The 23549-nt window shown below is 35.9% G+C and overlaps 1 protein-coding gene across 5 annotated transcripts in view; it reads left to right on the plus strand.

Moving 5' to 3' along the window:
• Sac1 (phosphatidylinositol-3-phosphatase SAC1) overlaps positions 1-23549 on the plus strand; it is a 359287-nt gene that overhangs the window by 166782 nt on the left and 168956 nt on the right. For all 5 annotated transcript variants that reach the window (XR_016549855.1, XM_090408681.1, XM_090408682.1 and 2 more), the window contains exon 10: positions 20253-20321. Coding sequence is in view for 4 of the 5 variants with exons in the window: in XM_090408681.1 (XP_090264807.1) it covers positions 20253-20321 (69 nt within the window). In the remaining variant the exon portion in view is untranslated. The remainder of the gene's footprint in view (positions 1-20252; positions 20322-23549) is intronic.

The raw sequence follows: 23549 nt of genomic DNA on the forward strand, positions 1-23549 counted from the left end.
AAAGAATACTGTCCAACAGCCCAGTTTTGCATTCTATTCTCTTCCTAACCAATCTCTCCAACACCATGACTGCAGCTGCATATTAAATAATTTTCCTTAATTAAGTGTAATTCCATTACTCTATGAACAGCTTTTGTCTTTGCACCTTGTAATATCCCTTTTCTAGATCTACAAACCTGGAGATCCTTGTTATATTTTCTCATGATTTCTCAGCTGTTTATCTTAAAGTGAAAATCTACTCTCGACAACTCCTATTTGGCCTGAACTTAGCTTGTTCTTTTCCACTTTTCTCTTCCACAATTTTTCTTATCCCCCTTTTCATGTATGCTTGCATTAATATTGCCAGTAAGTAAATTCCTTTGCTCTGCTCATATTCAGTTTTATTTCAATTTTTTAAATTGGTTCTATGATATCTGTCTTCCAGTCATCCAGTATTTGACTCTGGGACCAGGCCACCTGAATTATGCAGTGTAGCTACTGTAAAAACTCGTACCTTCGTATTTGAGTATTTGTTGGTCAAATATTATCCATTCCAGTATCACACTAAAAAGAAAAATGTACAACATTTTTTTTTTTTTTCTCATCATCCCCATCTCATATTCTTTATACCCTCTTCTACCTTGTGGTGTTGAGGGTTTATTAATCATCATCGGACTTCAAACCGTTCACAGCATAAGGTGGTCAGCCCTATGCCCCAGTGTATCCTACGTCCTGTAGTGTTGAGTTCTCAAAGCCAGTTTGCCTGCTTTGCAAGATGAAAAACCCCAGGATAAACTGGGGAAAACCCTACTGTCCATTCCCAAGACTGGCTAACTTGGCTATGACATGAGGAGATGAAGGAAGATCCTTCATCTCCTCACATCACCGACAGGAATTGAACCTAGGACACTCCTTCCCCAAGCATATGGTTGCAAAGCGCACAGCTACTAGGCTAACCGCGTGGATTTTTTTTTTTTTTTTAAATCCAAATATGACAACTTTCGTATCTGCAGATTCATCTATAAACACTAATAGTGAGAAATGGAGATCACATGCTGCTGCTGGTTGAACAAAGGAGGAATAGAAAAAAAGTGTGCTCTGAGTCCACAAGTCCTGGCACTTACTACATCATGCACACAGACAGCTACATGTAACAGCTCAAAAAATCAATAGAAACATGGTATGAGGTAAGGTTTTCTATTCAGCATTAGATCCCTGTTACATAATGACCAATTTAACACTGATGTTATCTCCACAGACATTTACCACATAATCCCTTTGCAAATTTGTAGAATACATTAATAGATTGCAAAGGGATTATGTGGTAAATGTCACAGTGTTAAATTGGTCATTATGCAACAGGGATCTAATTCTGAATAGAAAACCTTACCTCATACCATGATACATGAGTGATCCATGTTTCTATCGATTTTTTGAGCTCTTACATGTAGCTGTCTGTGTGCATGATGTAGTAAGTGCCATGACTTGTGGATTCAGAGCACACTTTTTTCTATTCCTCCTTTGTTCAACCAGCATGCTGCTGCTGCTGGTTGAACAGCAACCACTTTCAATAAAGAGGGTTATTGAAGAATGGAAGTATGAAATGCTGTCCTTTTGCATTGTTCTTTCACTTCCCATGCTGTGATACTATATTCCTTATCATTTAGCCTTCATGACTTGTTGCACCCTTTGCTTTCCACAGTTATTCACTTTCCATGCTGCTTTGTAGTTTTGTCTGCAGTAAGTAGTTTTTGTATGTTTTTACATACATTATCTACCAATAATTGTCCAGACACTTCAGCAATTTACAATTGATACCAGCAGGTGAACCCTAATATCTGGTATGTTCACCTTTGGCTTTGATCACCTCCTGCACCTTTTCCGCCAATATGCAGGAGACATCAGGTGGAATTTATCTCCATTCCTGCATAAAATCTGTTGCTGAACACTGAGTTCAGCAACAGATCAAGGACATGCTGCTCTGCACCTCAATTGCTGCTGCAATTCATCCCACAGGTGTTCATTGGAGTTGAGGTCAGGACTCTGCACAGACCATGGCAGTCGTTTAACACCCATCTCTTCACATCATTCCATAACAGCTGCAGCCTTGTGGCATGGGGTATTTCATCTTGATAGTAACACAAGTCCATTCCATAAAAAATCCACAGTGTAGGCAGTACCTGATTATCCAGAATATCAAGATACTGAGCTCCTTCGTGGAACTACGGACACCGACCAGTGGTCCCAATTCACACCATTACTCCTCCACCACCAATCTTTACTGTGGGTACAAAACACTATAGTAAAAAAGCATTCACCAGGCTGCCCCCACATCCACACCCTGCTATCAGACTGGAAACAGGTGAACCTTGATTCATTGCTAAAGAGTACTATTTTCCACTGGTCAATTCCCAGTTCACACGCTCTTTGCACCAGGCCAGACAAGTATCCTTGTTTGTTGTTGTGATGTTTGGCTTGTGTGCTGCTTCTGCTCTTCTGTAGAAACCCAGTAAATGTAGTTTTTTTCATACAGTATTAGTGCTCACCATAGTGTTACTGGCACTCTGGAACTCATCACGGATGGTCTGTGCCGATTGTAGTCAGCTTTTGCATGCTACCTGTTTTAACACTCTCGTGTCCCTGTCAGTCATTTTCAGTCGCCACCCTGGATGTTTTCCTGTACTAGTGATGCCAAAACGTCTCCATTTGTTGATCATATTGCCAACCATTGATTTTGGATGCTCCAGTTGAGCGGCAATGGCACATATGGACATGCCACCAATGTGACAGCCCATGATGACACCTCTCTTGAAGTCAATGAGTTTACATCGTGTTGCCATGCCACCTTTATTCAACTACTATGATGAAATACTGCTTCCTGTTATTAACAAACCTGCGATGTTCCATAACTTCAAATAACAGGGGGTGGCCAGACAATTATTGATAGCGTGGAATGTTATATATCCTAACTACTCTGAGCAACCAGCAATGTATGGTGTGTATCCACAATGCTCATGTCCTTTTTGAACTAAATGATATTATTATTTTTTTCCATGCTTTGACATTCTGATTTGCACAACAGCATACCCAACCATATGATTCAAGCATATGTTACTACATACCTTTATTATTTTTTGCCTCCAGGGAGTCCAAAGACTCGTCGAGGGAGGGCATCCACTCTCCAACTCTGTTTCCACCACTCACAACCCACCAACTGACTGAAACCACACCAACGGCATCTATCGCTGACCACCACCACTAATATTTCCACAGACAATCACAAACATCCATGCCCATGGTGGGATTCGAACCCACAGCCTTTTGGCTGGGGAGTAAATGTGCTAACCGCTCGGCCAGCCAGGCTGGCTAAAAGTTCCTCTAGTTGGCGAATAGACTTGCACTCAAAGTCTATCTTCAGGCAGTTTAGTGCTGAGGACTGCAAACACCACTTCCACTGAGCTACACTCTTATACTGCAGTAACTCTGAATGAGGGTTATACTTTATATTGCAGTAACTCTGAATGAGGGTTATAATTCAGTGTAATGTCAGTATATGTATGTACCAAACAAACAAACTGTCAGTATGGTTTGCAGTATTGAATATTTATTTAACTTTCTGATCTCTTTTATAATTACTGTCAAGTCCTTTACTTGGCATATGTACATATGTATAAAAGGAAGGTAATATGGTGCTCTAAAGAAACATGTTCCACTCTGGGGTCATTTCATCAGAGGCAAAGCTGCATGCCAACAGACAGGTCCCCAGGTTGTGGATAAGGAATGACCACCAGAGATGGTGGCTAGCTGCGAATAGCCAATAAGCAGTCCTGGACAAGAAGCGGAAATACTAACAGGACATGGTGGGTTAGTGGACAACTCCAGTAACTCTATAAAATGCCACAGAAGTCCAATGGTACTGCATCAAAGCAGCTTTGGCTGCCCTAAGCCTAAGCATAACCTACATGTTCCTTCTTACATCTCTCCCAAGCACTTCAAGGAAGACTGAGGGTTTGTCATTTGTGTCAATGTGCTGACAATAAAGAGAAAATATGATTGAAATCTGATACCAAAGAATATGAGAAAAGACTCCTGTCGGCTCAGATGTCACCTGGTCAAACAAGGTCCACGTCCCCAATTGAGCAATCAGGGTTTGATTGAAAAATCAACTACTGAAAACAAAGAAATCAAACTCAAGCCTTTAAGGGGTGGGATATCAGTAGGTATATGGAATGTCTGCACACTATGAGCAACTGGAAAATTGCAATTGCTTCAAAATGAAATACAGATGGGACATCTTGGGTATTTCAGAAATGAGATGGACACTGTCAGGAGAAACAAATGGTGGAAGAGTTCTCTGGTCAGGAAATGAAAGTAAGCATGAAGCACGCATAGGTTTCCTGGTAACAAGGTCTGTCAGGCAATGATAGGATACAAACTAGTTAGTGAAAGGATAATGGTTGTAAGATTCAGTGCCCAACCATTTAATATCACAACCATTCAGGTATATGCACCCACTGCGGAGAGTGCAGATGAAGATATTGAGAGATTTTTACAGAGATGTACTCATCATTGGAGGATAGCGGAATGCAAAGATTGGCAAGAATAACACAGGATGGGAAATTTTGAATGTGTGGAGATGCTTCTGGAATTTGCCTCTGGTAATGACCTGATGATTTGCAATACCAAATTCCAATAAAAAGATTGTCGTAAATGGACATGGCACTTCTTCAGTGGCAGGCATAGGAATGTGATTGACCTGATATTAATAGATCAGAAATGGAGAATGTAAGTTCAGTAGTGTAGATCATTCCAAGGAGCTGATATTGATTCGGAACACATCTTAGTGATTGCAAATATAAGACTGAAACAGAAGTACAGAGATCTTTGAAAATGACTTGGAAGAGGAAGTGAGTAAGGCTATAAAACACCTCAAAAACAAGAGTCCTAGAAATGACAAGGTAATAGGCGAGATGCTAAAATATGGGGGAGAATTGGTTGTAAAAGAAATGCATAAACTATGTAATGAAATATGGAGATCAGGTAGCCTGCAAAGAATGGGAAAAAATTGGTCTTGGTTGTTCTTCATAAGAAAGGCAGTGCTTTAGAATGCACCAATTACAGAACTATTGCGCTAATGAGTCATCTTGGCAAAGTGCTGATGAAAATGTTTACATAACTCCTAAAGGGTCATATGGAGGCGCATCTTCCTGATGACCAAGCTGGATTTTGAAAAGATCAAAGTACAGTGTAACAAATACTCGCACTAGGACCAATAGCAGAGAAAGCTTGAAGTAAGAACAAAAAGATATACTGCTGTTTCATGGAATTCCAAAAAGCCTTTGATAATGTTGACCAAAATATAGCATGGGCAGTCTTGAAATCCCATGGTGTGGGCAATAAATTGATCCACCTGTTGTGAAAGATATAAACAACCAAGCACAAGCAACAGTCGGGATAGCAGGTGTGACTGGAGATTGCTATGGCACAAGACAAGGGGACCCAGCATCACATATCTGGGAATAACTCTAGATAAGATAAAAGAAGAAGGTAGAGGCATTTCAATAAATGGCATAAGAATAAACTACCTCTACTTTGCAGACGACATCATCCTGATTGAAGAAGACATCAAGGCTGGAATGGATGCTGCAAATGCTATATGCAGAAGGTAAAAGATATGGACTAAATGTCAATTTTTAAGAAACTGAAACAACGATATTTGAACAAGAGGTGTTACTGAACAAAGTTACCATAGAAGGATTTCAACTGGAAAATGTGGAACACTTCACATATCTTGAATGACGCATGACTCTGACCCCCCCCACCCAAAAAAAAGTAAAAATTAGAATAGTCAGAACAACAGCTATCTTAAAAGCCATGGACAAAATATGGAAGAGCCGAGCTATAAAGATACACACTAAACTGCATATTGTGGAAACCTGTATCTTCAGCAGCATGCTCTATGGATGCGAGTCCTGGCTACTCGTGAGAGAATCTGAAAGGAGGATATCAGCATTTGAGAGGGAGTGCTATAGAAAGACATTTCATGGCCATTTTTCTAAAATTGTGAATGAGAATAAACTGGATCCAGAAAATGAACAATGAGGAAATCAAATCTACAGATGAATAACCAAACGAAAACCTGATTCAGATAATAATCATATGGAAACTACATCTATTTGGCCATATATGTAGAATGAACGATGAGAGGAAATTAAAAATGCTGCTGTTTAGGATGATTGAAGGAAAGAACAAAAGAAAAGGGCCAAACAGAGAATGGGGTGATGACATCTTCAACAGGCTTTGAACCTATGGTTGTTGTTGATTGAAAGAAACGTTTTCTTTTGAGTACTGTATTAAATTTATTTCCAAATTCAAATTTCCATTGGTGTTAATAATATCCATGTTTAACTTTTCTGGGAAAACATTACAAGACTTGGGAATTATTGTTGTTATTATCATCAGCTCTCCATGTAGTCAAATGACTCATCTTGGGAGGTCCTACTCTAACACACACAGCTCATCATACCTTGACTTAAATGTATTCACTACATTTTTAGTCTGCATTCCAATCACCCACCAGTCTCCATGCACAAAATCTACTCACCCCCACTCAGACTCTCTTTATACAGCTGCCAGGGATGGTCTCTTGTTCTCCCCAATCTCCAGATATTCTATGAAAAATCGCATCCGCATTAATCTGGTAACTATCTCTTACCAACTTATATGTCTTGATCATGTTCCCCTCCTCTTCCTTCTATCCACTAGGTTCTGCAGTTTGCATTCTTCAATCTGTCCTCATACCCCACATTCCAGAAATCAGAAACCAATTTACATAATTGTCTCTGAACCCTCTCCAACAATTCATCATTCTTTTTGAAAACCAGGCAACCAAATCTGTGCACAGTAAGCCATATGCAGCCTAATCAAAGCTCTGTACAATGGAATCATAACATCCCTACTTCTGTATGTCAGTGTTCTCTGCATCATTCCCATAATCCGCTGTGTTATTCTCACAATTTTAGCAAAATGTCCATGAAATTTCAAGTCCCTATCTGCCATCACCCCAAGATCTTTCATCTCTTCCACCTCCTCTAAATTCCCACCAATTCTATACTCTGCATCCCATCTTTACTTCCCAAATTTTAAAACTTTACACTTTGTTACATTAAACTGATATTCTCTACACACTTGCTCGTTCAGACAATTCAAGTCCTCTTGCAAGGCTACAACATCTGTTCTACTTCTCATAACTTTCCTCAACTTTGCATCAGCAAACAACTGTATATCACAATTTAAGTCCCTTCCAATGTCATTTACATGCAAATTAAACAATAATGGCCCCAAAACAGACCCTGGGGCACACCACTAATAACTTTCCTCTTCTGGCATATCACTCTCCCATACACAACCTACTAATACCTATCAGAGCCAATCTCTAATCTGATGCACTAATCTACTGATCAAACCTACTAATACCTATCACAGCCAATCTCCAATCTAATGCGCTAATCTATTGTCCAACCCCACCTATTCCAGTTTAACCACTAGCTCATCATTTTCAATATCTAAATATACTGTATATGCATCCACCTTGTCCAATGGTATTCATCACCTTGTTATAATTAGTAAGCAGATTGCTAAAACATGATCTTCCTTTAGCAAACCCATGCTATCCATTACAGAGAATTCTGCTGCTGTCGGCCCAGCTCTGAATCATTTTCCTCATTAGTTTCTTCAACACCTTGACAACACTTCAGAGACAAGCAGATTGGCTTATAATTCAAAGCCCAAAATTTGCCCTCTTTCCATTCCTTTGGAACTTCGGCCAGTCTAAGACTTATGTTAAAAAGGTAAGTTAAAGCTATTGTTAACTCCCTGGAACATTTCTCAAGACATGTGGTGATATACTATCAAGTCCCATGGCCTTATTGACATCAAGTTTACTCAATTCCTCATGTATCTCTTGCACACTCACTCACTCACTATTAGTGTTTCCTACCCCAATTCCCACTGCTCTCAAATTCTGCATTATGTTACAATCACAAGGATGGAATACTTTAATGAATTGCTCATTTAACACCTCCACTATATCCTCCTCAATGTTCATCATCCTCCCATAATCATTCTTTCTTCTACTGGCCACATATTGAAAAAACTCTGAGGGATTGCTTTTAGTGTCATTTGCTAATGCTTCTCATACTGCACTTTTGCTACTCTTACTGAGTGAGTCACCTTCCTTGTTTGCTCTTTGTACTTCTCATGCAATTGATTATCTCCACTCATCTTGTGCTGCTATCACAATGGCTTTTTTTTCTTCCAGATTGCATGCTTCACCTCTTCAGTCATCGATTTTACACCTATTTTATTTAACCTCCTGACTTGTGGAATACACTCAGTCATTGCCTCTACCAGATAGTTCCTGAGTAGAGACCAAGCAGCATTGATTTCCTTTCCGTCTAATTCCTCATTCCATGATATTGCTGCAAGCCACTTCCCTAGTTTGCTATAATCACCCACCTTATAGCTCCACAAATAACCATTTCTCACAAAAGTTCTGATATGACTTGCCACCACCACCAGAGTGATTATGTCATAGTCATTTTCACCAACTGGAGGAAGATTTGAGACTTCATTAAAATAATATTTTCTGATGAGGTAATCAAATCCAAGACCCTTGATCCATAATAAAATTAGTTTTATCCTTTATCCAAGTGTGAGCAAACAAAGTTTGCACCTGAAAGTATCTTCAGGACTGGGGTAAGGTGGTACAACACCAGGGCAACTCGTTGCAAAGGTGGAGCAAGCTACCAACACCCCTATCTCCTATAATGTAATGCAAAACACATCTCCTTGCGGATATGTCTAATGTTGTGCATTAAGGGAAGAGCCACTACCCAGACTAGTTTCGACCTTTATTGAGGTCTCTTCAGTGGGACCCAGGCCCATGTGGAGATACCAGGCAGAAACATTAGCAGGTCATCTCTACCTATAGGAGTTGCCAAATGGTGTGCCACCCTTTTTTAATAAATTACTCTGGATTTAGAGAAAGATGTTCAAAGTTTATTTTTCACTTGGTTAGAGTATAATAAAATTAGTTTAATCCTTTATCCAAGTGGGAGCAAACAAAGTTTGCGCCTGAAAGTATCTTCAGGACTGGGGTAAGGTGGTACTTGCTCCACCTTTGCAACGAGTTTCCCTGGTGTTGTACCACCTTACCCCAGTCCTTACCCCAAGTGGGAGCAAACAAAGTTTGCGCCTGAAAGTATCTTCAGGACTGGGGTAAGGTGGTACTTGCTCCACCTTTGCAACGAGTTGCCCTGGTGTTGTACCACCTTACCCCAGTCCTGAAGATACTTTCAGGCGCAAACTTTGTTTGCTCCCACTTGGATAAAGGATTAAACTAATTTTATTATACTCTAACCAAGTGAAAAATAAACTTTGAACATCTTTCTCTAAATCCAGAGTAATTTATTAAAAAAGGGTGGCACACCATTTGGCAACTCCTATAGGTAGAGATGACCTGCTAATGTTTCTGCCTGGTATCTCCACATGGGCCTGGCTCCCACTGAAGAGACCTCAATAAAGGTCGAAACTAGTCTGGGTAGTGGCTCTTCCCTTAATGCACAACATTAGACATCCGCAAGGAAATGTGTTTTGCATTATAGGAGATACTGAGATAGGAGTGTTGGTAGCTTGCTCCACCTTTGCAACGAGTTGCCCTGGTGTTGTACCCTTACCCCAGTCCTGAAGATACTTTCAGGTGCAAACTTTGTTTGTTCACACTTGGATAAAGGATTAAACTAATTTTATTATGCTCTAACCAAGTGAAAAATAAACTTTGAAAACCCTTGATCCATGTGTAGCCTCTATTACATACTTCTTAATATCGTTGCCCCTCAAAAACTCAAGAAATTTATTCTCTTTGGTTCCAAACGCTCTCTTCACGCTTATAAATATGTAATTGAGATATTATATATATATATATATATATATATATATATATATGCTTGTATATTATATCTCAATTATATATTTATATAATTGAGCTTATATATATGCTTATATCTCCAGTTTATATTACTATATATTACTATAATTGAAATTGTCCATAATGATCACCTTTTTCTTATTAACAGACCAATTTGCCCTTCCTTCTCACTGTCTTCCATATTACCAGATCTATAGCAACACTCTACTAAGGATTCATCTTTACACCTTCACTTCACACCATTTTGCTTCAAAACTGCTGTCACTATTTGCTCCTTGCATGTTCACCCTAGCTGAACAGCACTCCTCCACCTCCTCCCTTTTTGCCTTGTCTTTCTTCACAAAAGATTGCATATCACTCCATCTCTATTCATGTCATTCTCATTCAAACATGTCTCACTTATTCCAACAATTTTTGCACAAATTATCTATATCAATGGTACAGTTTCATTCCCCTTATTTTTAATACTTCTAGCATTTGCAACCATACACACTATCTCATTTCTGTTTCTATAACAAGTCCCACTGACCATATTTCTTGGATATGACTCCTCCTCCATGCTCCCCCCCTCCCATCCATTCCTCTATCATCACTGATAGAGAGACTGCACATTCTTGACTATCTTAATCCTTTCTTGCGCAGTCACACATCTACTCCTGAAACCATCATATACACTTCTTACACAGTATCTCCCTATCCACCCTGACTTTCCCCTGTTTCCATGTCAATCTTGAGTTCCTTCTTTCTCATTCTCTTTCACTCATGCAACTCATGTCTCCATTTGCAAACTCTCCTGCTTTTCCACAATTTCTCTTGCTTACTTGGGTCCTCCATTCACTTAAGTCATAATTTTCTCTTGCAGCAACAGCTTCTCCAACTGACTTATACCAAATCCATTTAAAAGTAGCCCCCTTCTCTTTTATACACCTCTGTCTGTCCCTCACATTCATCCTACACATTCACAAAATGAATTCCTTTCTCCTCACACAACTCTGCTAACATACCATTCATAATTTTCGCTTGCCTTCTCAACTCATCATTATCATATCTGGACAACACACTGACTACCTTACCTACCACACTGTTATCTTTTACTTTTCTTAACAATCTCCCGGAATGTTAGCATTTAGTAAATGAACTGCATATTTGCAGTTCATTTACTGAACATTTACATACTACATTATGCTAGCTCATTCAAGCAATCTGTAAGTATATTATTATTATTATAATGCAACACCTCCAGGGAGCCCAAAGACTCATCAAGGGAGGACACTTATTCTACATCTTTCTATTTCCACCAACTACAACTAACTGCACCTACAGCAATGCCATCTACCGCCTGCCACCACCACTAGTATTTTCACAGACAATCACAAACATCCATGCCTACGGCAGGATTCGAACCTGCAGCCTTTTGGCTGGAGAGCAGATACACTAACTGCTCGGCCAACTAGGCTGGCATATAAGGTGCATATCTCGTGTAAATAAGATTGAAGTGATCTAAGCAACAATGAAAGTCACACAATTGATTCTTGATATGTGATGTTGCATGTATTTTGGTAATCTTCAGTGTTTGAGTTGAAGAGAAGTAATGGTAGCATGACAAAATTTATTTAAGATTAATCCAAATTTTTTGGTTCACTACTTTTCTTCCTAGACAGCTTTTGTTGATAATTTGATAAGCACATGAAAATTTTGAAAAAAAAAAAAAAAAAAATGGTTTTTACAGTTATGCAAGAAAGAAAATTCAAAAAAAAAAAAAAATCCTTTTTTTTTTTTTTTTTCAATTTTTTTTTTTCCAATTATCAAACAATTTTTGAAGTATGCATTTGAATTTAAAAAATATCATTAGCACCACCATCTCTTGACAGATAATAAACTATTCACCTCCTCAGTGAATTCATTCATTTAAGAAATTACACAAGGATTTAATCAAATTGATAGGGTGGCAGTTTATGTGAAGCATATGGAAAATGGATAATAGAAATAAGAATCCATGTTAATATTAGATATAATTCAAGATTATAATTATACATAATATATGACTTTTAACAGTAGAATGAGATAAACAGAGGTCTAAAAGCATATCACACCTTTTATTTCAGTTTTTATTTATTTTATTTTATTTGAATTCATTTTTTATTATATACCAGTTTGATGGAAGTTTTTTCACTTGGCTATACTACTGTAAAATATTGTCGATTGCGCTATTGTAAAGTATTATTCTTTACTTTATACTCTATCTCTCTTAAATTTGCATTATTTCTTTGTCTACTAAAATTTTCCTTTATGTTCTATTCATTTCTCATGTAAGCACGCATTTAATACTGTACTCAATTTAACAATCTGCTTATCTTAGGCCCCGCAATTAATCCTTTGTAATCTTACGTATGTTCGCTCTGTTAGTGTAAGACCAGTGGTTTTAGTCTGTCCACTATAACAGGTTACCAACTCCCACATTGTGTAATTCAGAGAAATTTATTTGTTTTTCGACTGTGCCACTCTAAATATACAGCATGAGAATTTAAGTTTGAACATATATAAGACCTGAATCTTGACATACTCAATTCCTTAAAAGCTAGTTGTGGCAATTCTTACTTTAATCGGACTGTCATGTTCGATATTTATTTGGAGGCATTGGCTAATAGATCAGACAAGAGATTTACACAAACAAAACATGTTTATTTTAAGCCAAGTAAATTGTACAGTGCATTAGACAATTACCAAACAAAAGCTCTTAAAGGCCTATTATTTACTCAACATGCAACATTCATAATTTGACATAATGTATACAATTCTTATTCAACTTGTTTATAACACTTAGCTATCTTGAGCTGCCACATTGTACTTAGCTAAGCATTCTATTTAGGCATACTTAGATTGACATTTAGCTTCTCTCTCTCTCTCTATTCCCGTGACTTAATAATTGACTAATCACAATTTAACCTCAGTAAGCATACATACAATCTCAAATACAACTACTGTAACATTAACAGATCAGAACTTACTCACATGTGCATTTCACATACAGTCCACTAACAACTTGGACGATACTTCCATAAGTTCTGCTACACTTTGCCTTTCTTCCTGGGTGCTGGCTAAAATTTTGGCGGTCTTTTGGTGGCAGTTTTCCAGGACAATTTATATATTGAATCTCCATCAGTAAATTGGAACCACTTGTTCACTATACACACATTCGCGGCGTCAACCACTTGTTGACGCTGTGAATTCCACACGTATGCAGCATATTCGGTGATCACTGCAAAATACATTGGACGTAATACTTCTGCGTACATGATGATGATATCACTTGGGCTATCTTCATTTTTTGCAGCAGTTTTCTACATTTGTGTGACCTTTCGAACTTTTGTTCTTATTAGGATCCGGGCTAATGCCTTCTTTTCCATTACACATACACTTACAACATACATCATTTTTTTTTTTTTTTTTTTTTCAAGCTTAATAGTAGAATTATTACATTAGTTTAAAAACTTTACAAATTCTGATTTCTACATGTAAAATCAATTGTGGGAATTTCTAAAAAATTTGCATTAGAAATTTTATGCTACCAATTATTGTATTGATTTGCCCCAGTCTTGAAATTACTTCAGGCACAAACTTTGTTTGCTTACACTTGGATAAAGGATTAAACCAAATATATAACTGGTATATACCATTTTGTTTTAACTCTATATTTGCTTTGTTAGTATGTGTATAGTGAATTTCACCATAAAGTGAACCTTTTTTTTTTAATATGTATGCAGGTAATGGTTTAATAACATTTTTAACTAGCTATGTGCATTACTGGCATAAATAAAGCATTCAGTAATGCAAATGAAGAAGTTGGAAACACAAACAGTTGATCATATTTTCTTTTCTTTGCATATTTCTCTAAAATAGGTATTTTGATCTAAAATATGCATCATCACTAAATGTAATAAATTCTATCTTGGTATCTAATGTTATTGTAAGTAAAAATGTAAGGCTAAAATAGGTTTACAAGTCTTTCTTCTTTTCTGAAAGCAGTAGTACCTTTACTTTGATTTTCTCTGAAATTATTAACGACAACAACAATATAAAGTAATGGTTATAAACAGTTTATAATTTACAGCAAAACTCCAAAATGCAGTGACCAATGATGTCATAAATAAACTTGAGTCTGCAAAACCGGTGCATTGGCTGATTCACAGCAGCAGCATCATGTCACTAAAACTGTCATATGAGCAGATCATTGTAAAGTGAAGCATTGTAAGGTAGGGCTTTACTGTATTTATTATTATTATTAAGAGGCTTATTACTAAGATGAGTCCCCTGACTCCAGGGAGTCAGGGGACTCATCGAAGGAGGCCACACACAACACCCAATGGAAATTTATTCCAATCACGCACCACTCTATGAGAGAAAAATCTTGATCTCACCCCTGTCTTAGTGGCATTCATTCTCAGCTTCCAAGGATGCTGAGAATGAATCCCTCTTGTCCTTTCCCCACACTTCATAAATTGAAAACTTCCATCAACCGAAATCCTTTATGACCCTTTCAAAGTTTGTAAGTCTCATCATATCACCCCCTCCTTTGTTTGCTAGGGTCTGAAGTCTACAAATTCTCAATCCGTCTTCATAATCAGTATTCCACAAACCTGATATCATTTTTACCACTCTCCTTTGCACTCTCTCCACTGTATCACAGTGGAAACCAGGAGACCAGACCTGTGCACCATAGTCCAAGTGAGGTCTTATCAAGGCCTTGTAAAGAGGCAAAATGACATCCCTATCTTTACATGTCAAAGTTTTCAGCATTGCAATTATCTTTTGAGTTGTATTTGCAGTCTTTGCTACATAACCTGTGAACTTCAACTTGCTATCTACTAACATTTCAAGCCTGATCAGTTTCTTCTAGCATAATTCCACCAATATAATACGACATTGGATATCTAATCATGCTGAAGTGCGTGACTTTACATTTACTGACATTGAATTTTACATACCACAATTCCATCCTATTCAAATCATTCTGCAAGTACCTGGATATCAGCTGAAATCTTGATTACTCTGCAAGTCACCTCTCAAATCCTTCCCAATGTCATTCACATATAGATTGAGTAACAATAGACCAAGGACTGATCCTTGTGGTATACACCACTGGTTACCTTAAATCATTTAGGCTCTCATCCCTCTTATTCCACTTTTTGATATGTCAGTCAGTCATCTTCTTGTTCACGCCAATATTTTATAATCCAAACCCTTGTACAATGGGATTATCATACATTCTTTCTACTCCTGCAGAATCTTCCCTGTTCTGAGACTTAAATTATATAGCATGGTCAAAGGAATAATCAGTTCAGCAGAATACTCTTTTAGCACTGTGCTGATATCCCATCAGTCCATATTGCTGAATTCTTATTCAGTTTGTGCAGCAGTTCTAATACTTTCTCTTCATACACCTGAGTTAGAAGATGGATGAAGAGGTAGCAGTAACTGCTACCTCTTCATCCAGTGAAGAGGCAGCAGTTATTGTTGGATACACCATGTTGATTGCTTTTAGCAAAGTGAGCACTAATTAGTTGAACAACCTCTTCTGCATCTGTCACCCTCACACTATCTGCATTCAGTAGAGATATTCTTTCATGCTCATTCTTTCTTTTTCTTGTATCATATTGATAGAATTCTTGTGGGTTGTCTTTAGCTTGCAGAACCAGTTTCTTTTCATACTGATAATCTGCTGTACATTTAGTACTGTAAGCAGCTAAAGGTCAGTTAATCTAGGATACTTGCACTAGAAGCCAAGCTGCTTTAGGTATCTGGTAAGAAAGATGGTGATCTCACTGGGCAACAAAAGTCATCTACCACCTAAAGAAACTCGTAAACATCCATGTTGCAATAAAGTCAAATTCACAGCCTGTTATAGAAAGTGGAGGTGTTATTTACATAACCAGCCAGGCTATTTACATCAGAGATTAAGATTGCTAAGTGCAGTTATTTTGTGTGCCATAGCATTGGAAGTCAACAAAGCATTATTTGATGAGATCGGCATTGTTGTTTTGTAAGATGCATTGTTTGGCAAGAATGAATGTAGAGAGTGAAGATGGTAAAACAATGTACAAAGTGCTTTGAAAATTTTGTTAAATTGTGATGAAAGTGTGCATCTTGAGAGAATAAAGTTAAGTGTTGTCAATAACCGTGAAAATGGCATGAAAGTACGTGTATTTGAAGAGCAGGACTGGGGGGGGGGGGAGAGACGAGAAAAGAATGAGGTACAACAAGAAAAAAACAGAACTTGCTGCATCTGTCTCTTATCCATAGCATTTTAATGTAATAAGAGGATACACCAATTTATTACTTGTATATGGAAATATTACTTCTTCCAGTGATTTTGCTCAATATCTCTGGAGTCCTAGGTACTACTGATTCAGCCTCAGTAAAGGTCATCTACATGGCACTTACCCTAAAAATAGAGCAGGTTTTTGCTTCCTGCTGGTTTTAACTCAACTGTGGGCCTACTTCTGGCAGGACAATGCAGAGATTCCTCTCCCAGGTCACCTCCTGGAGCGAAGTGTTTAGAGAAATGAGAAAGTGGTAATTTACTCTTAATTTTTGGAACCTCTGGCATGATTGAACAAATGGTGCTTCATCAAGGTTGAAATTAGCTTGATTAGGTACCCATGATGCAGAGGAATATTCATATCCAAAAGGAAGTGGTATGCTCTGCATTATGGGATACTGGAAAAATTTGATGTGAGGTCATCTCCTGTATATTTAAAACAGTTGTAGTCATAAAGATTCTGATACTTAATATGCAGACATTTTTGCTTGGGCAAAAGAAAGACAAGAATATAATTGCAAATATAATTTACTTTCTGACCCATTAAAAAACTTGCTTCCTCTGTGTACCTGTTTTAATGCAAGTGCTTTTAAATAAGATTGTCTTCATGCTCCTGTACACTTTTTTTTTTCTGCATTTCAGTATTTCAAGAAATTAGGCATCATTTATTTATGCTAACTTCTTGAGAGTAACAATATATACAGTTAACATTAGCAAAAGACTTTTTTTTTCTCTGTTCTTATAAGCTTTTTGAGTAAGTGCTCGTTTCATGGATAATTAAAAATTAGTTCCAAGTGTAGCTTGCTTCTTCAACTTTTTTTCTCTCTTGAAAGTAACAATTTGAGCAAGACAATTGTATCTTCTCTTATTGAATTGTTTTCTCATAAAATTTAATTTTATTAGAGCTCATCTAACAAATCAGTTTAAAATAGCTGACAAGCAGAATAACTATCCACCAACATGACGGACAGTTTATGCGGAGGAAAATATTGTCATTATAAAAAAGGGATGGTTATACACCTCAGAATTGTGATTTAAATTTGTGAATAGTAATTTGATTTAAAAAAAAAAAACTCCTCACATTCTCATTCCTAAATTTTCTAAGAATTAGAGCACAAAACAAAAGTAACACTCATTATTTGAGCTATTTCATCTGCTTCTGACACAAGAATACTCTCGGCATTCAGTAAAGTTATTCTTCCATGTTCATTGTTTCTTTTATTTACAGTAATGATAAAATTCTTTTGGGTCACTTTCAGCCAATTTCTTTTCATATTCCAACTTTGATTTTATTCAACACTCAAAATGTTACAATACTCAGAAAATTGTCCCAGATTTTTAAAAATATGATATAATTACGTGTCCTATCATCAGTGTTGAAATTCTGACAAGAAAAATTAACATTCTCACAACATAATTTTAGTTTTTCACTATAATGGAGTGATCATGATTTCTTGGCCTTTTCTCAAAAAGCTTATACAATGCTTTAGAACATTTGTAGACTTTCACTTGGAAGTTGTAAGCAGCTCAGATGACTTTTACAAAATATATATTAATACATATGTAAGCGAAGGTTTCTATGTGTAAGCAGTTCTGGAGGTAGTTTTTGGTATTGAGACCACATGTTTATTAAACAATAAAAAATAAAAGAGTAAAAAACCCAATAAGTTGCGTTTGTCGTAAGATTCACATCATCAGGAGTAATGGTGTATAAAAGTTGAACACAACAACCAAATTAAATAGTCAATTTGATGTATTTTTTAACTTCATAACTGTTCATTAATTGAGAACCCGATACATTCATTACTGTATGCTTGTTTAATTCAATTCAAACTTAGCTTCAGTTTACAAGTCTGTTATTATAATGGCACAGTGTTTTCATGTTTTTTTTTTATAATTTGCTTCAAGTGTCACCACACCTGAAGAAGTCATTTTTGACGAAACGTGTGTGTTCCATTAAATTAACTTATCTATTTTCTCGGTTTCAGTCAGTCAAAAAAAGATGAACATATCTAATCACTGAGTCAATGTAACTAATTATCACACACGCACACACACACACACACACATATATATATATATATATATATATATATATATATATATATATATATATATATATATATATAATTTATTTATAATCTAAGTTAAAATTGAATATAGCAGTGAAAGACATGGAATGAAGTGCTTTTGAAGGAAGGCAGTAAATATTTTGATACTTTTTTTTTTTTTTTTTTGAAATTGTTTTTAATCAAGGTACCAATGAATCCAGTGATTTGCAGAATAATACTTTAAAAAGGGTTTGATTTCCAGTGATCATGCAACTTGATGATTTGCAGAATAATTCCATAGGATACGTGGTTAATTTTGTTTGGTTAATTCATTTCATCACTTCCTTTCCAAAATTAATAAATTATAATTACTGTGAAAGAAAATATTTGAAAGAACAGTCAGTTATTCAGAAATGTAAACAAAAATACTGTAAATCCATAAAAGTGATAATATCCATATAAAATACAAAATTTAACTCCAGCTGTATTTCATCATCATCATCAAATTCCTGCCATGTAGGAATTTGATGAATATCATATCCTGTACACCCCTCAAGGGGTGTACAGAGTATGATATTCATCAAATACAAATCTAATGAAATTTGGTATTACCACATTACCGTTAATAGTATGGCCTTTAAAATATATTATGGCATTTCAATTTTGGCTTGAACTGGACCATTTGTAGTTGTGGGGGGGAGAATATTATACAATATCTGCACCACATATGATAAACATGACATTTTTTTTTCAAAAATACTATCATTCAATAGCCCATGTTGAATACCATAAATTTATCACAGTGATAGTTTCCATAAATATGATGGAAATATCAATAATCCATTATTCATCAATGAATATTATCCAAAAAAAAAAAAAATTGTCTTGTGTGTACAGATGTATAAAAAAAAATCTGCTGCTATGATACATATTTTGTGGTATGTTGTAGTGCAATTATTTTCAATCTGTCAGTGGACATGATTAAATTAAGTTTAAGGTATGGTGGTTGATGAACGATTTTTTTACATTTTTTTCCCTCTTCGTAATGAGATCATTATAAAATTGTAATTTTGCCAATAATGGCAAAATAAGTGGTAATGAGTGCTATACAAGTATGCTGTTTATGAAACAACTTTTTGTGATTGATTTTGGAGAGAATTATCCACATAAAGAATACATTTTTCTTTGGTAGTATGGCGAGAGCTGCAGTTTTTTTCAAAATTGCAGCTCCCACTGAGTGAAGAGTATTATGTCACTTGAATTGCTTGAAAAAGTTTAACCACAACTGTTATATTTATATTGAGGGATTTTGCTTCAAGAAATCAGTAGGACTAGTGATCTTATTATGAATTTGAATAGCAAGTGAAAGTTTAGAGTCACATTATTAAGATGCCAAAAGTAATGTTGAGGATACTGGCATGTCATGTTAAGGAAATCCTTGTCTCTTTTCAAGGATTTGATATGACTCTCTTGATTACATATCTGGCTGTGAGATAGGAAATGGTAAAAAGTAAATACAAAAGTGAGTAACCAAAATAAATCTGAGACTGTAGGATCTTGCATATCAGCATAGATTAATGGAATGTAGTACATATAAATGGTGAAGAGCGAGATGAGAGAGAGAGAGAGAGAGAGGGGTCTTACCCATGAATTCAGTATGTGTGTATGTAGAATTAGTAAGAATATGACATCTAGAATTTTTCCTTTTAAGTAGAATGGATAGCCAGTGAATGTGTAATATGTAAACAAGTTTAAGAATAGATATGATGAATGATGTGTAGATTAAGTGGGTTTCCTACAGAGATTGCTAGGGATGATTGAAGGTGCCTGTATAATAATAATAATAAAGTTTGAACACATTCTAATTTTATCATACATGCACAGCAGAACTTAATTTTTGAAATATTTTTCCTAGGTAGACGGCTTTCAGAGGCATTTTGATTCACAGATATTCAATTATGGAAGGCAAATAGTCATTAATTTGGTATGTTTGAAATTTATTTAGGTATTCAAATTTTTATGTAACACATTGTTAGTTGAATTGTATTTCAGTTGCATTTTAACTTTTCAATCCTTATAGAGGAGATAATTCCATTCAGTGATGATTATTTAACTTTTATGACACACACACAGTGCTTGTTTTGTAAAACAGTAGGTGCCAGCAGGAAAATTTTGAAAATAAAAATGATATCGCATCCATATGTCATGTATCACTGTTAATAAAGGTGGCATTATGGCGTACCATTGCATACCATCCCAAAATAAAGAACTGTATTTATATATTTGTTCATACTATTTTTTAGTTGTTTAAGTAGACAGCTACACCTCCACTGTCCAATAAATTTTACTTTTCTCATATTACTTCTGGCATGCAGTATGATTAATATTTTTATGATCATATTTGACATCATGCAAAGATCCAAAATTACTTCTTTTCAAGGGCACAGCTTTAACATCTAGTTATTTCACAGATCAGTTGCTAAATAGTGTATTGGTTGAATCTATTAGTGATGTCTTAGAATGTTTACAGATCATCTAGCACATTATCTTGCTACCAAGATTCTGTTAGGTCTACCTCAATAGAACCATGTTCTGCTGCCAAGACCATCAGTTGTGGAGTTATGAAAGCTATTCTTCATGTATGGCTTTAAGAAGCCATTACCACTTATTTGACATTCCTCTCAGTTTCATATTAGTTGAATCAAACATAAAAAAAAAATTGACACGAGGAAATGCAGACCTCCCCATAATCTTTAAATGGGCATGGTACTAGTCATTGTGAGATATGGTTGCCTTTTTTTTTTTTTTTGAAAGATTCTTTCCTTTCTTTTATTTATTTACCCCATCTTTCTTTCTTCCTGATAGTGCTGTTGACAAATATGTTGAAGAGTTTTAGGATATTTCTTGTATTTGAACTCAGGCAGATAGAATTCCTCTCTACTTATTAATGTTTGCAGTTAAATAATCAATGAAACCACTTTGTGCTTGCTATAAGCAGAGGTCTTCAACAAAGAATTTTTTAACTGAAGTAAATTTTCATATACATACAAGTTCATATGAAATACAATTAGTATATCAACACATGATTTTGATTCTTGAAAAACAGAAAGATATTAGGGCAATTTTAAACTCGCATTCAAATTCAATACATCAGAATTAATCAGGTTCACTTACTTTAGAGGCAAAACAAAAATTTTTCATTTTGCTGATTACTGTAGTCATATCAGAACACAAATTCTTAGCTATTAGCCAGTTGAAAGAAGCTGCTGCATTCCTGAAAAACTGAAGGATATCAGAGAAATTTTAAGCTTACATTCAGATTCAGTATATCAGAATTATTCAGGCTCACTTATTCTGAAGGCAAAACAAATTTTTCAGTTTGTTGGTTACTAGAGCCACTTTAGAATCACCAAATTGTTGACTGTTAATCAGTTACAGAAAGTTGCATAGTCCACTGGATCAAAATTTTGCCATCCACAATGATCACAGTTTTCAGATAATGCCATATGAGACTATAGATCAAGTATGCATATTCATAGCATTTCATGTTGATGGCATATATCACAAGTTTTTATTAGGAAAGATAATGTGCCACGGTGGACATCGATCATGTAATTCATTAGGCATGCTTGTAGTTCTTTGTGATTATTTACAATCTCTGATAACCATATTGTATCCTGTGTGTGTGTGTGTGGTGGAGTCTTCCACCACAGCAGTCATTAATGATTTGTATAGCATATGACTAAACTGCATATATACGAGTTGCCTCAGTTCTGAAAATAGTTCAGATGCAAACATGTTTGCTTACACTTAGATAAAGGATTAAACCAAGTATATAATTTCTTGGCATCTTTAATTTATAGTATAACTTTTACATTTAAAAGTTTTACATTTAAAGTAAAACTTTCAACAACTTAGTATATTATTTGTCAGCATTCCAATATCATGGTACCTAACATTTTATTCTTCTAAGCCACTTGACTGAATCAATCCACCTAGACCTTGGTCTTCATCTGGGTCTTTTTTTTTCCTGCCATCTTGCCAACAAACACCTGCTCTGCTAATCTTTCTTTTCCCATTCTGTTTAAGTGACCAAACTATCTTAGATTAGCCTCCTCGCATATTCTTGAATGCGAAGAGTGTCAAGTTCCTTCCTAATGTCTTCATTTTTAATATGATTCTGCCATTGGTGCCATCTGTTCAAGCCCCTAATTTTCCTCAGAACTCTCATATCTGTGGTCTCTAATCTTTGATCAAGTGCTTTATTTCTTACCCAATTCTCAGATCCATAACTTAAACCTGTTTGAAATGCTGTCTTGTATATTGCTACTTTGGTGTTTTCCCTAATTTCACTTTTATTCCATATAAATTTATTCGCCTGGCTTCCCATCATATCAGCTTTGTTAATTCCATTGACTATTTCAAAATTTAACCTGCCGTCTTCAATAATGGAGATGGCAAGGTTGTCCATTAAGAATGCAGCTGAATTTTTCCTTGTTCCTACATATCATCATTGTTTTCATCTTTTAATTGCTAATTTTCATGCCAAATTTGTTACGGCTGTTATTCAATTTAGAGAATCCAAGAAACTTGCACTGAACGTGTTTAGGAGTATAGCATCATCTGCATAAAGCAAGGGGTGATATCAAACTTCAAGTTTGATACCTCCTGATATTAATCATGTTTAATATCACTTTCTTTCATAATGTTATATATAGACGATGAATAAAAGCGGAGATAATGATCATACCTGTCTGGCATCTGATTATACATCAAAATGCCTTCCTGTATTTCCTTCAATTCTGGATTTAAGTTGTAAACTTACTGGTCACTGAATAAGAAACTTTTATTTAATACTATGTTAAACCTCCTTTAGTCCAAATTACAGCACATATGCAGTTTAGCATAGATTCCACAAGGTAGTGGATTGCATCTATATCTACAACATACCAGGCATTCACCAGACAGTCTATTAACTGGCTCAAATTTGATAGAAGAGGATTTTTTTTTTCTAACATGGCCCATACATTCTCAATGGGGTTCAGATCCAGGCTTTGTGGTTGCCAAGGAAGATGAAAGCCTCTGTCATGCTTGCTGAATGCTGAACAATTCTTGTGCTATAGACAGTAGCATTGTTATTTATGAAACAACTGTCACCTGCTGATAAAAAAAAAAAAAAAGAAGTCAATATTGCAGGATAGACTTGATTGAC

Source organism: Typopeltis vanoorti, chromosome 18, assembly GCF_054136105.1.
Source record: "Typopeltis vanoorti isolate ZY-2024b chromosome 18, IOZ_Tvanoo_1.0, whole genome shotgun sequence".
Taxonomy (NCBI): Eukaryota; Metazoa; Arthropoda; class Arachnida; order Uropygi; family Thelyphonidae; genus Typopeltis; species Typopeltis vanoorti.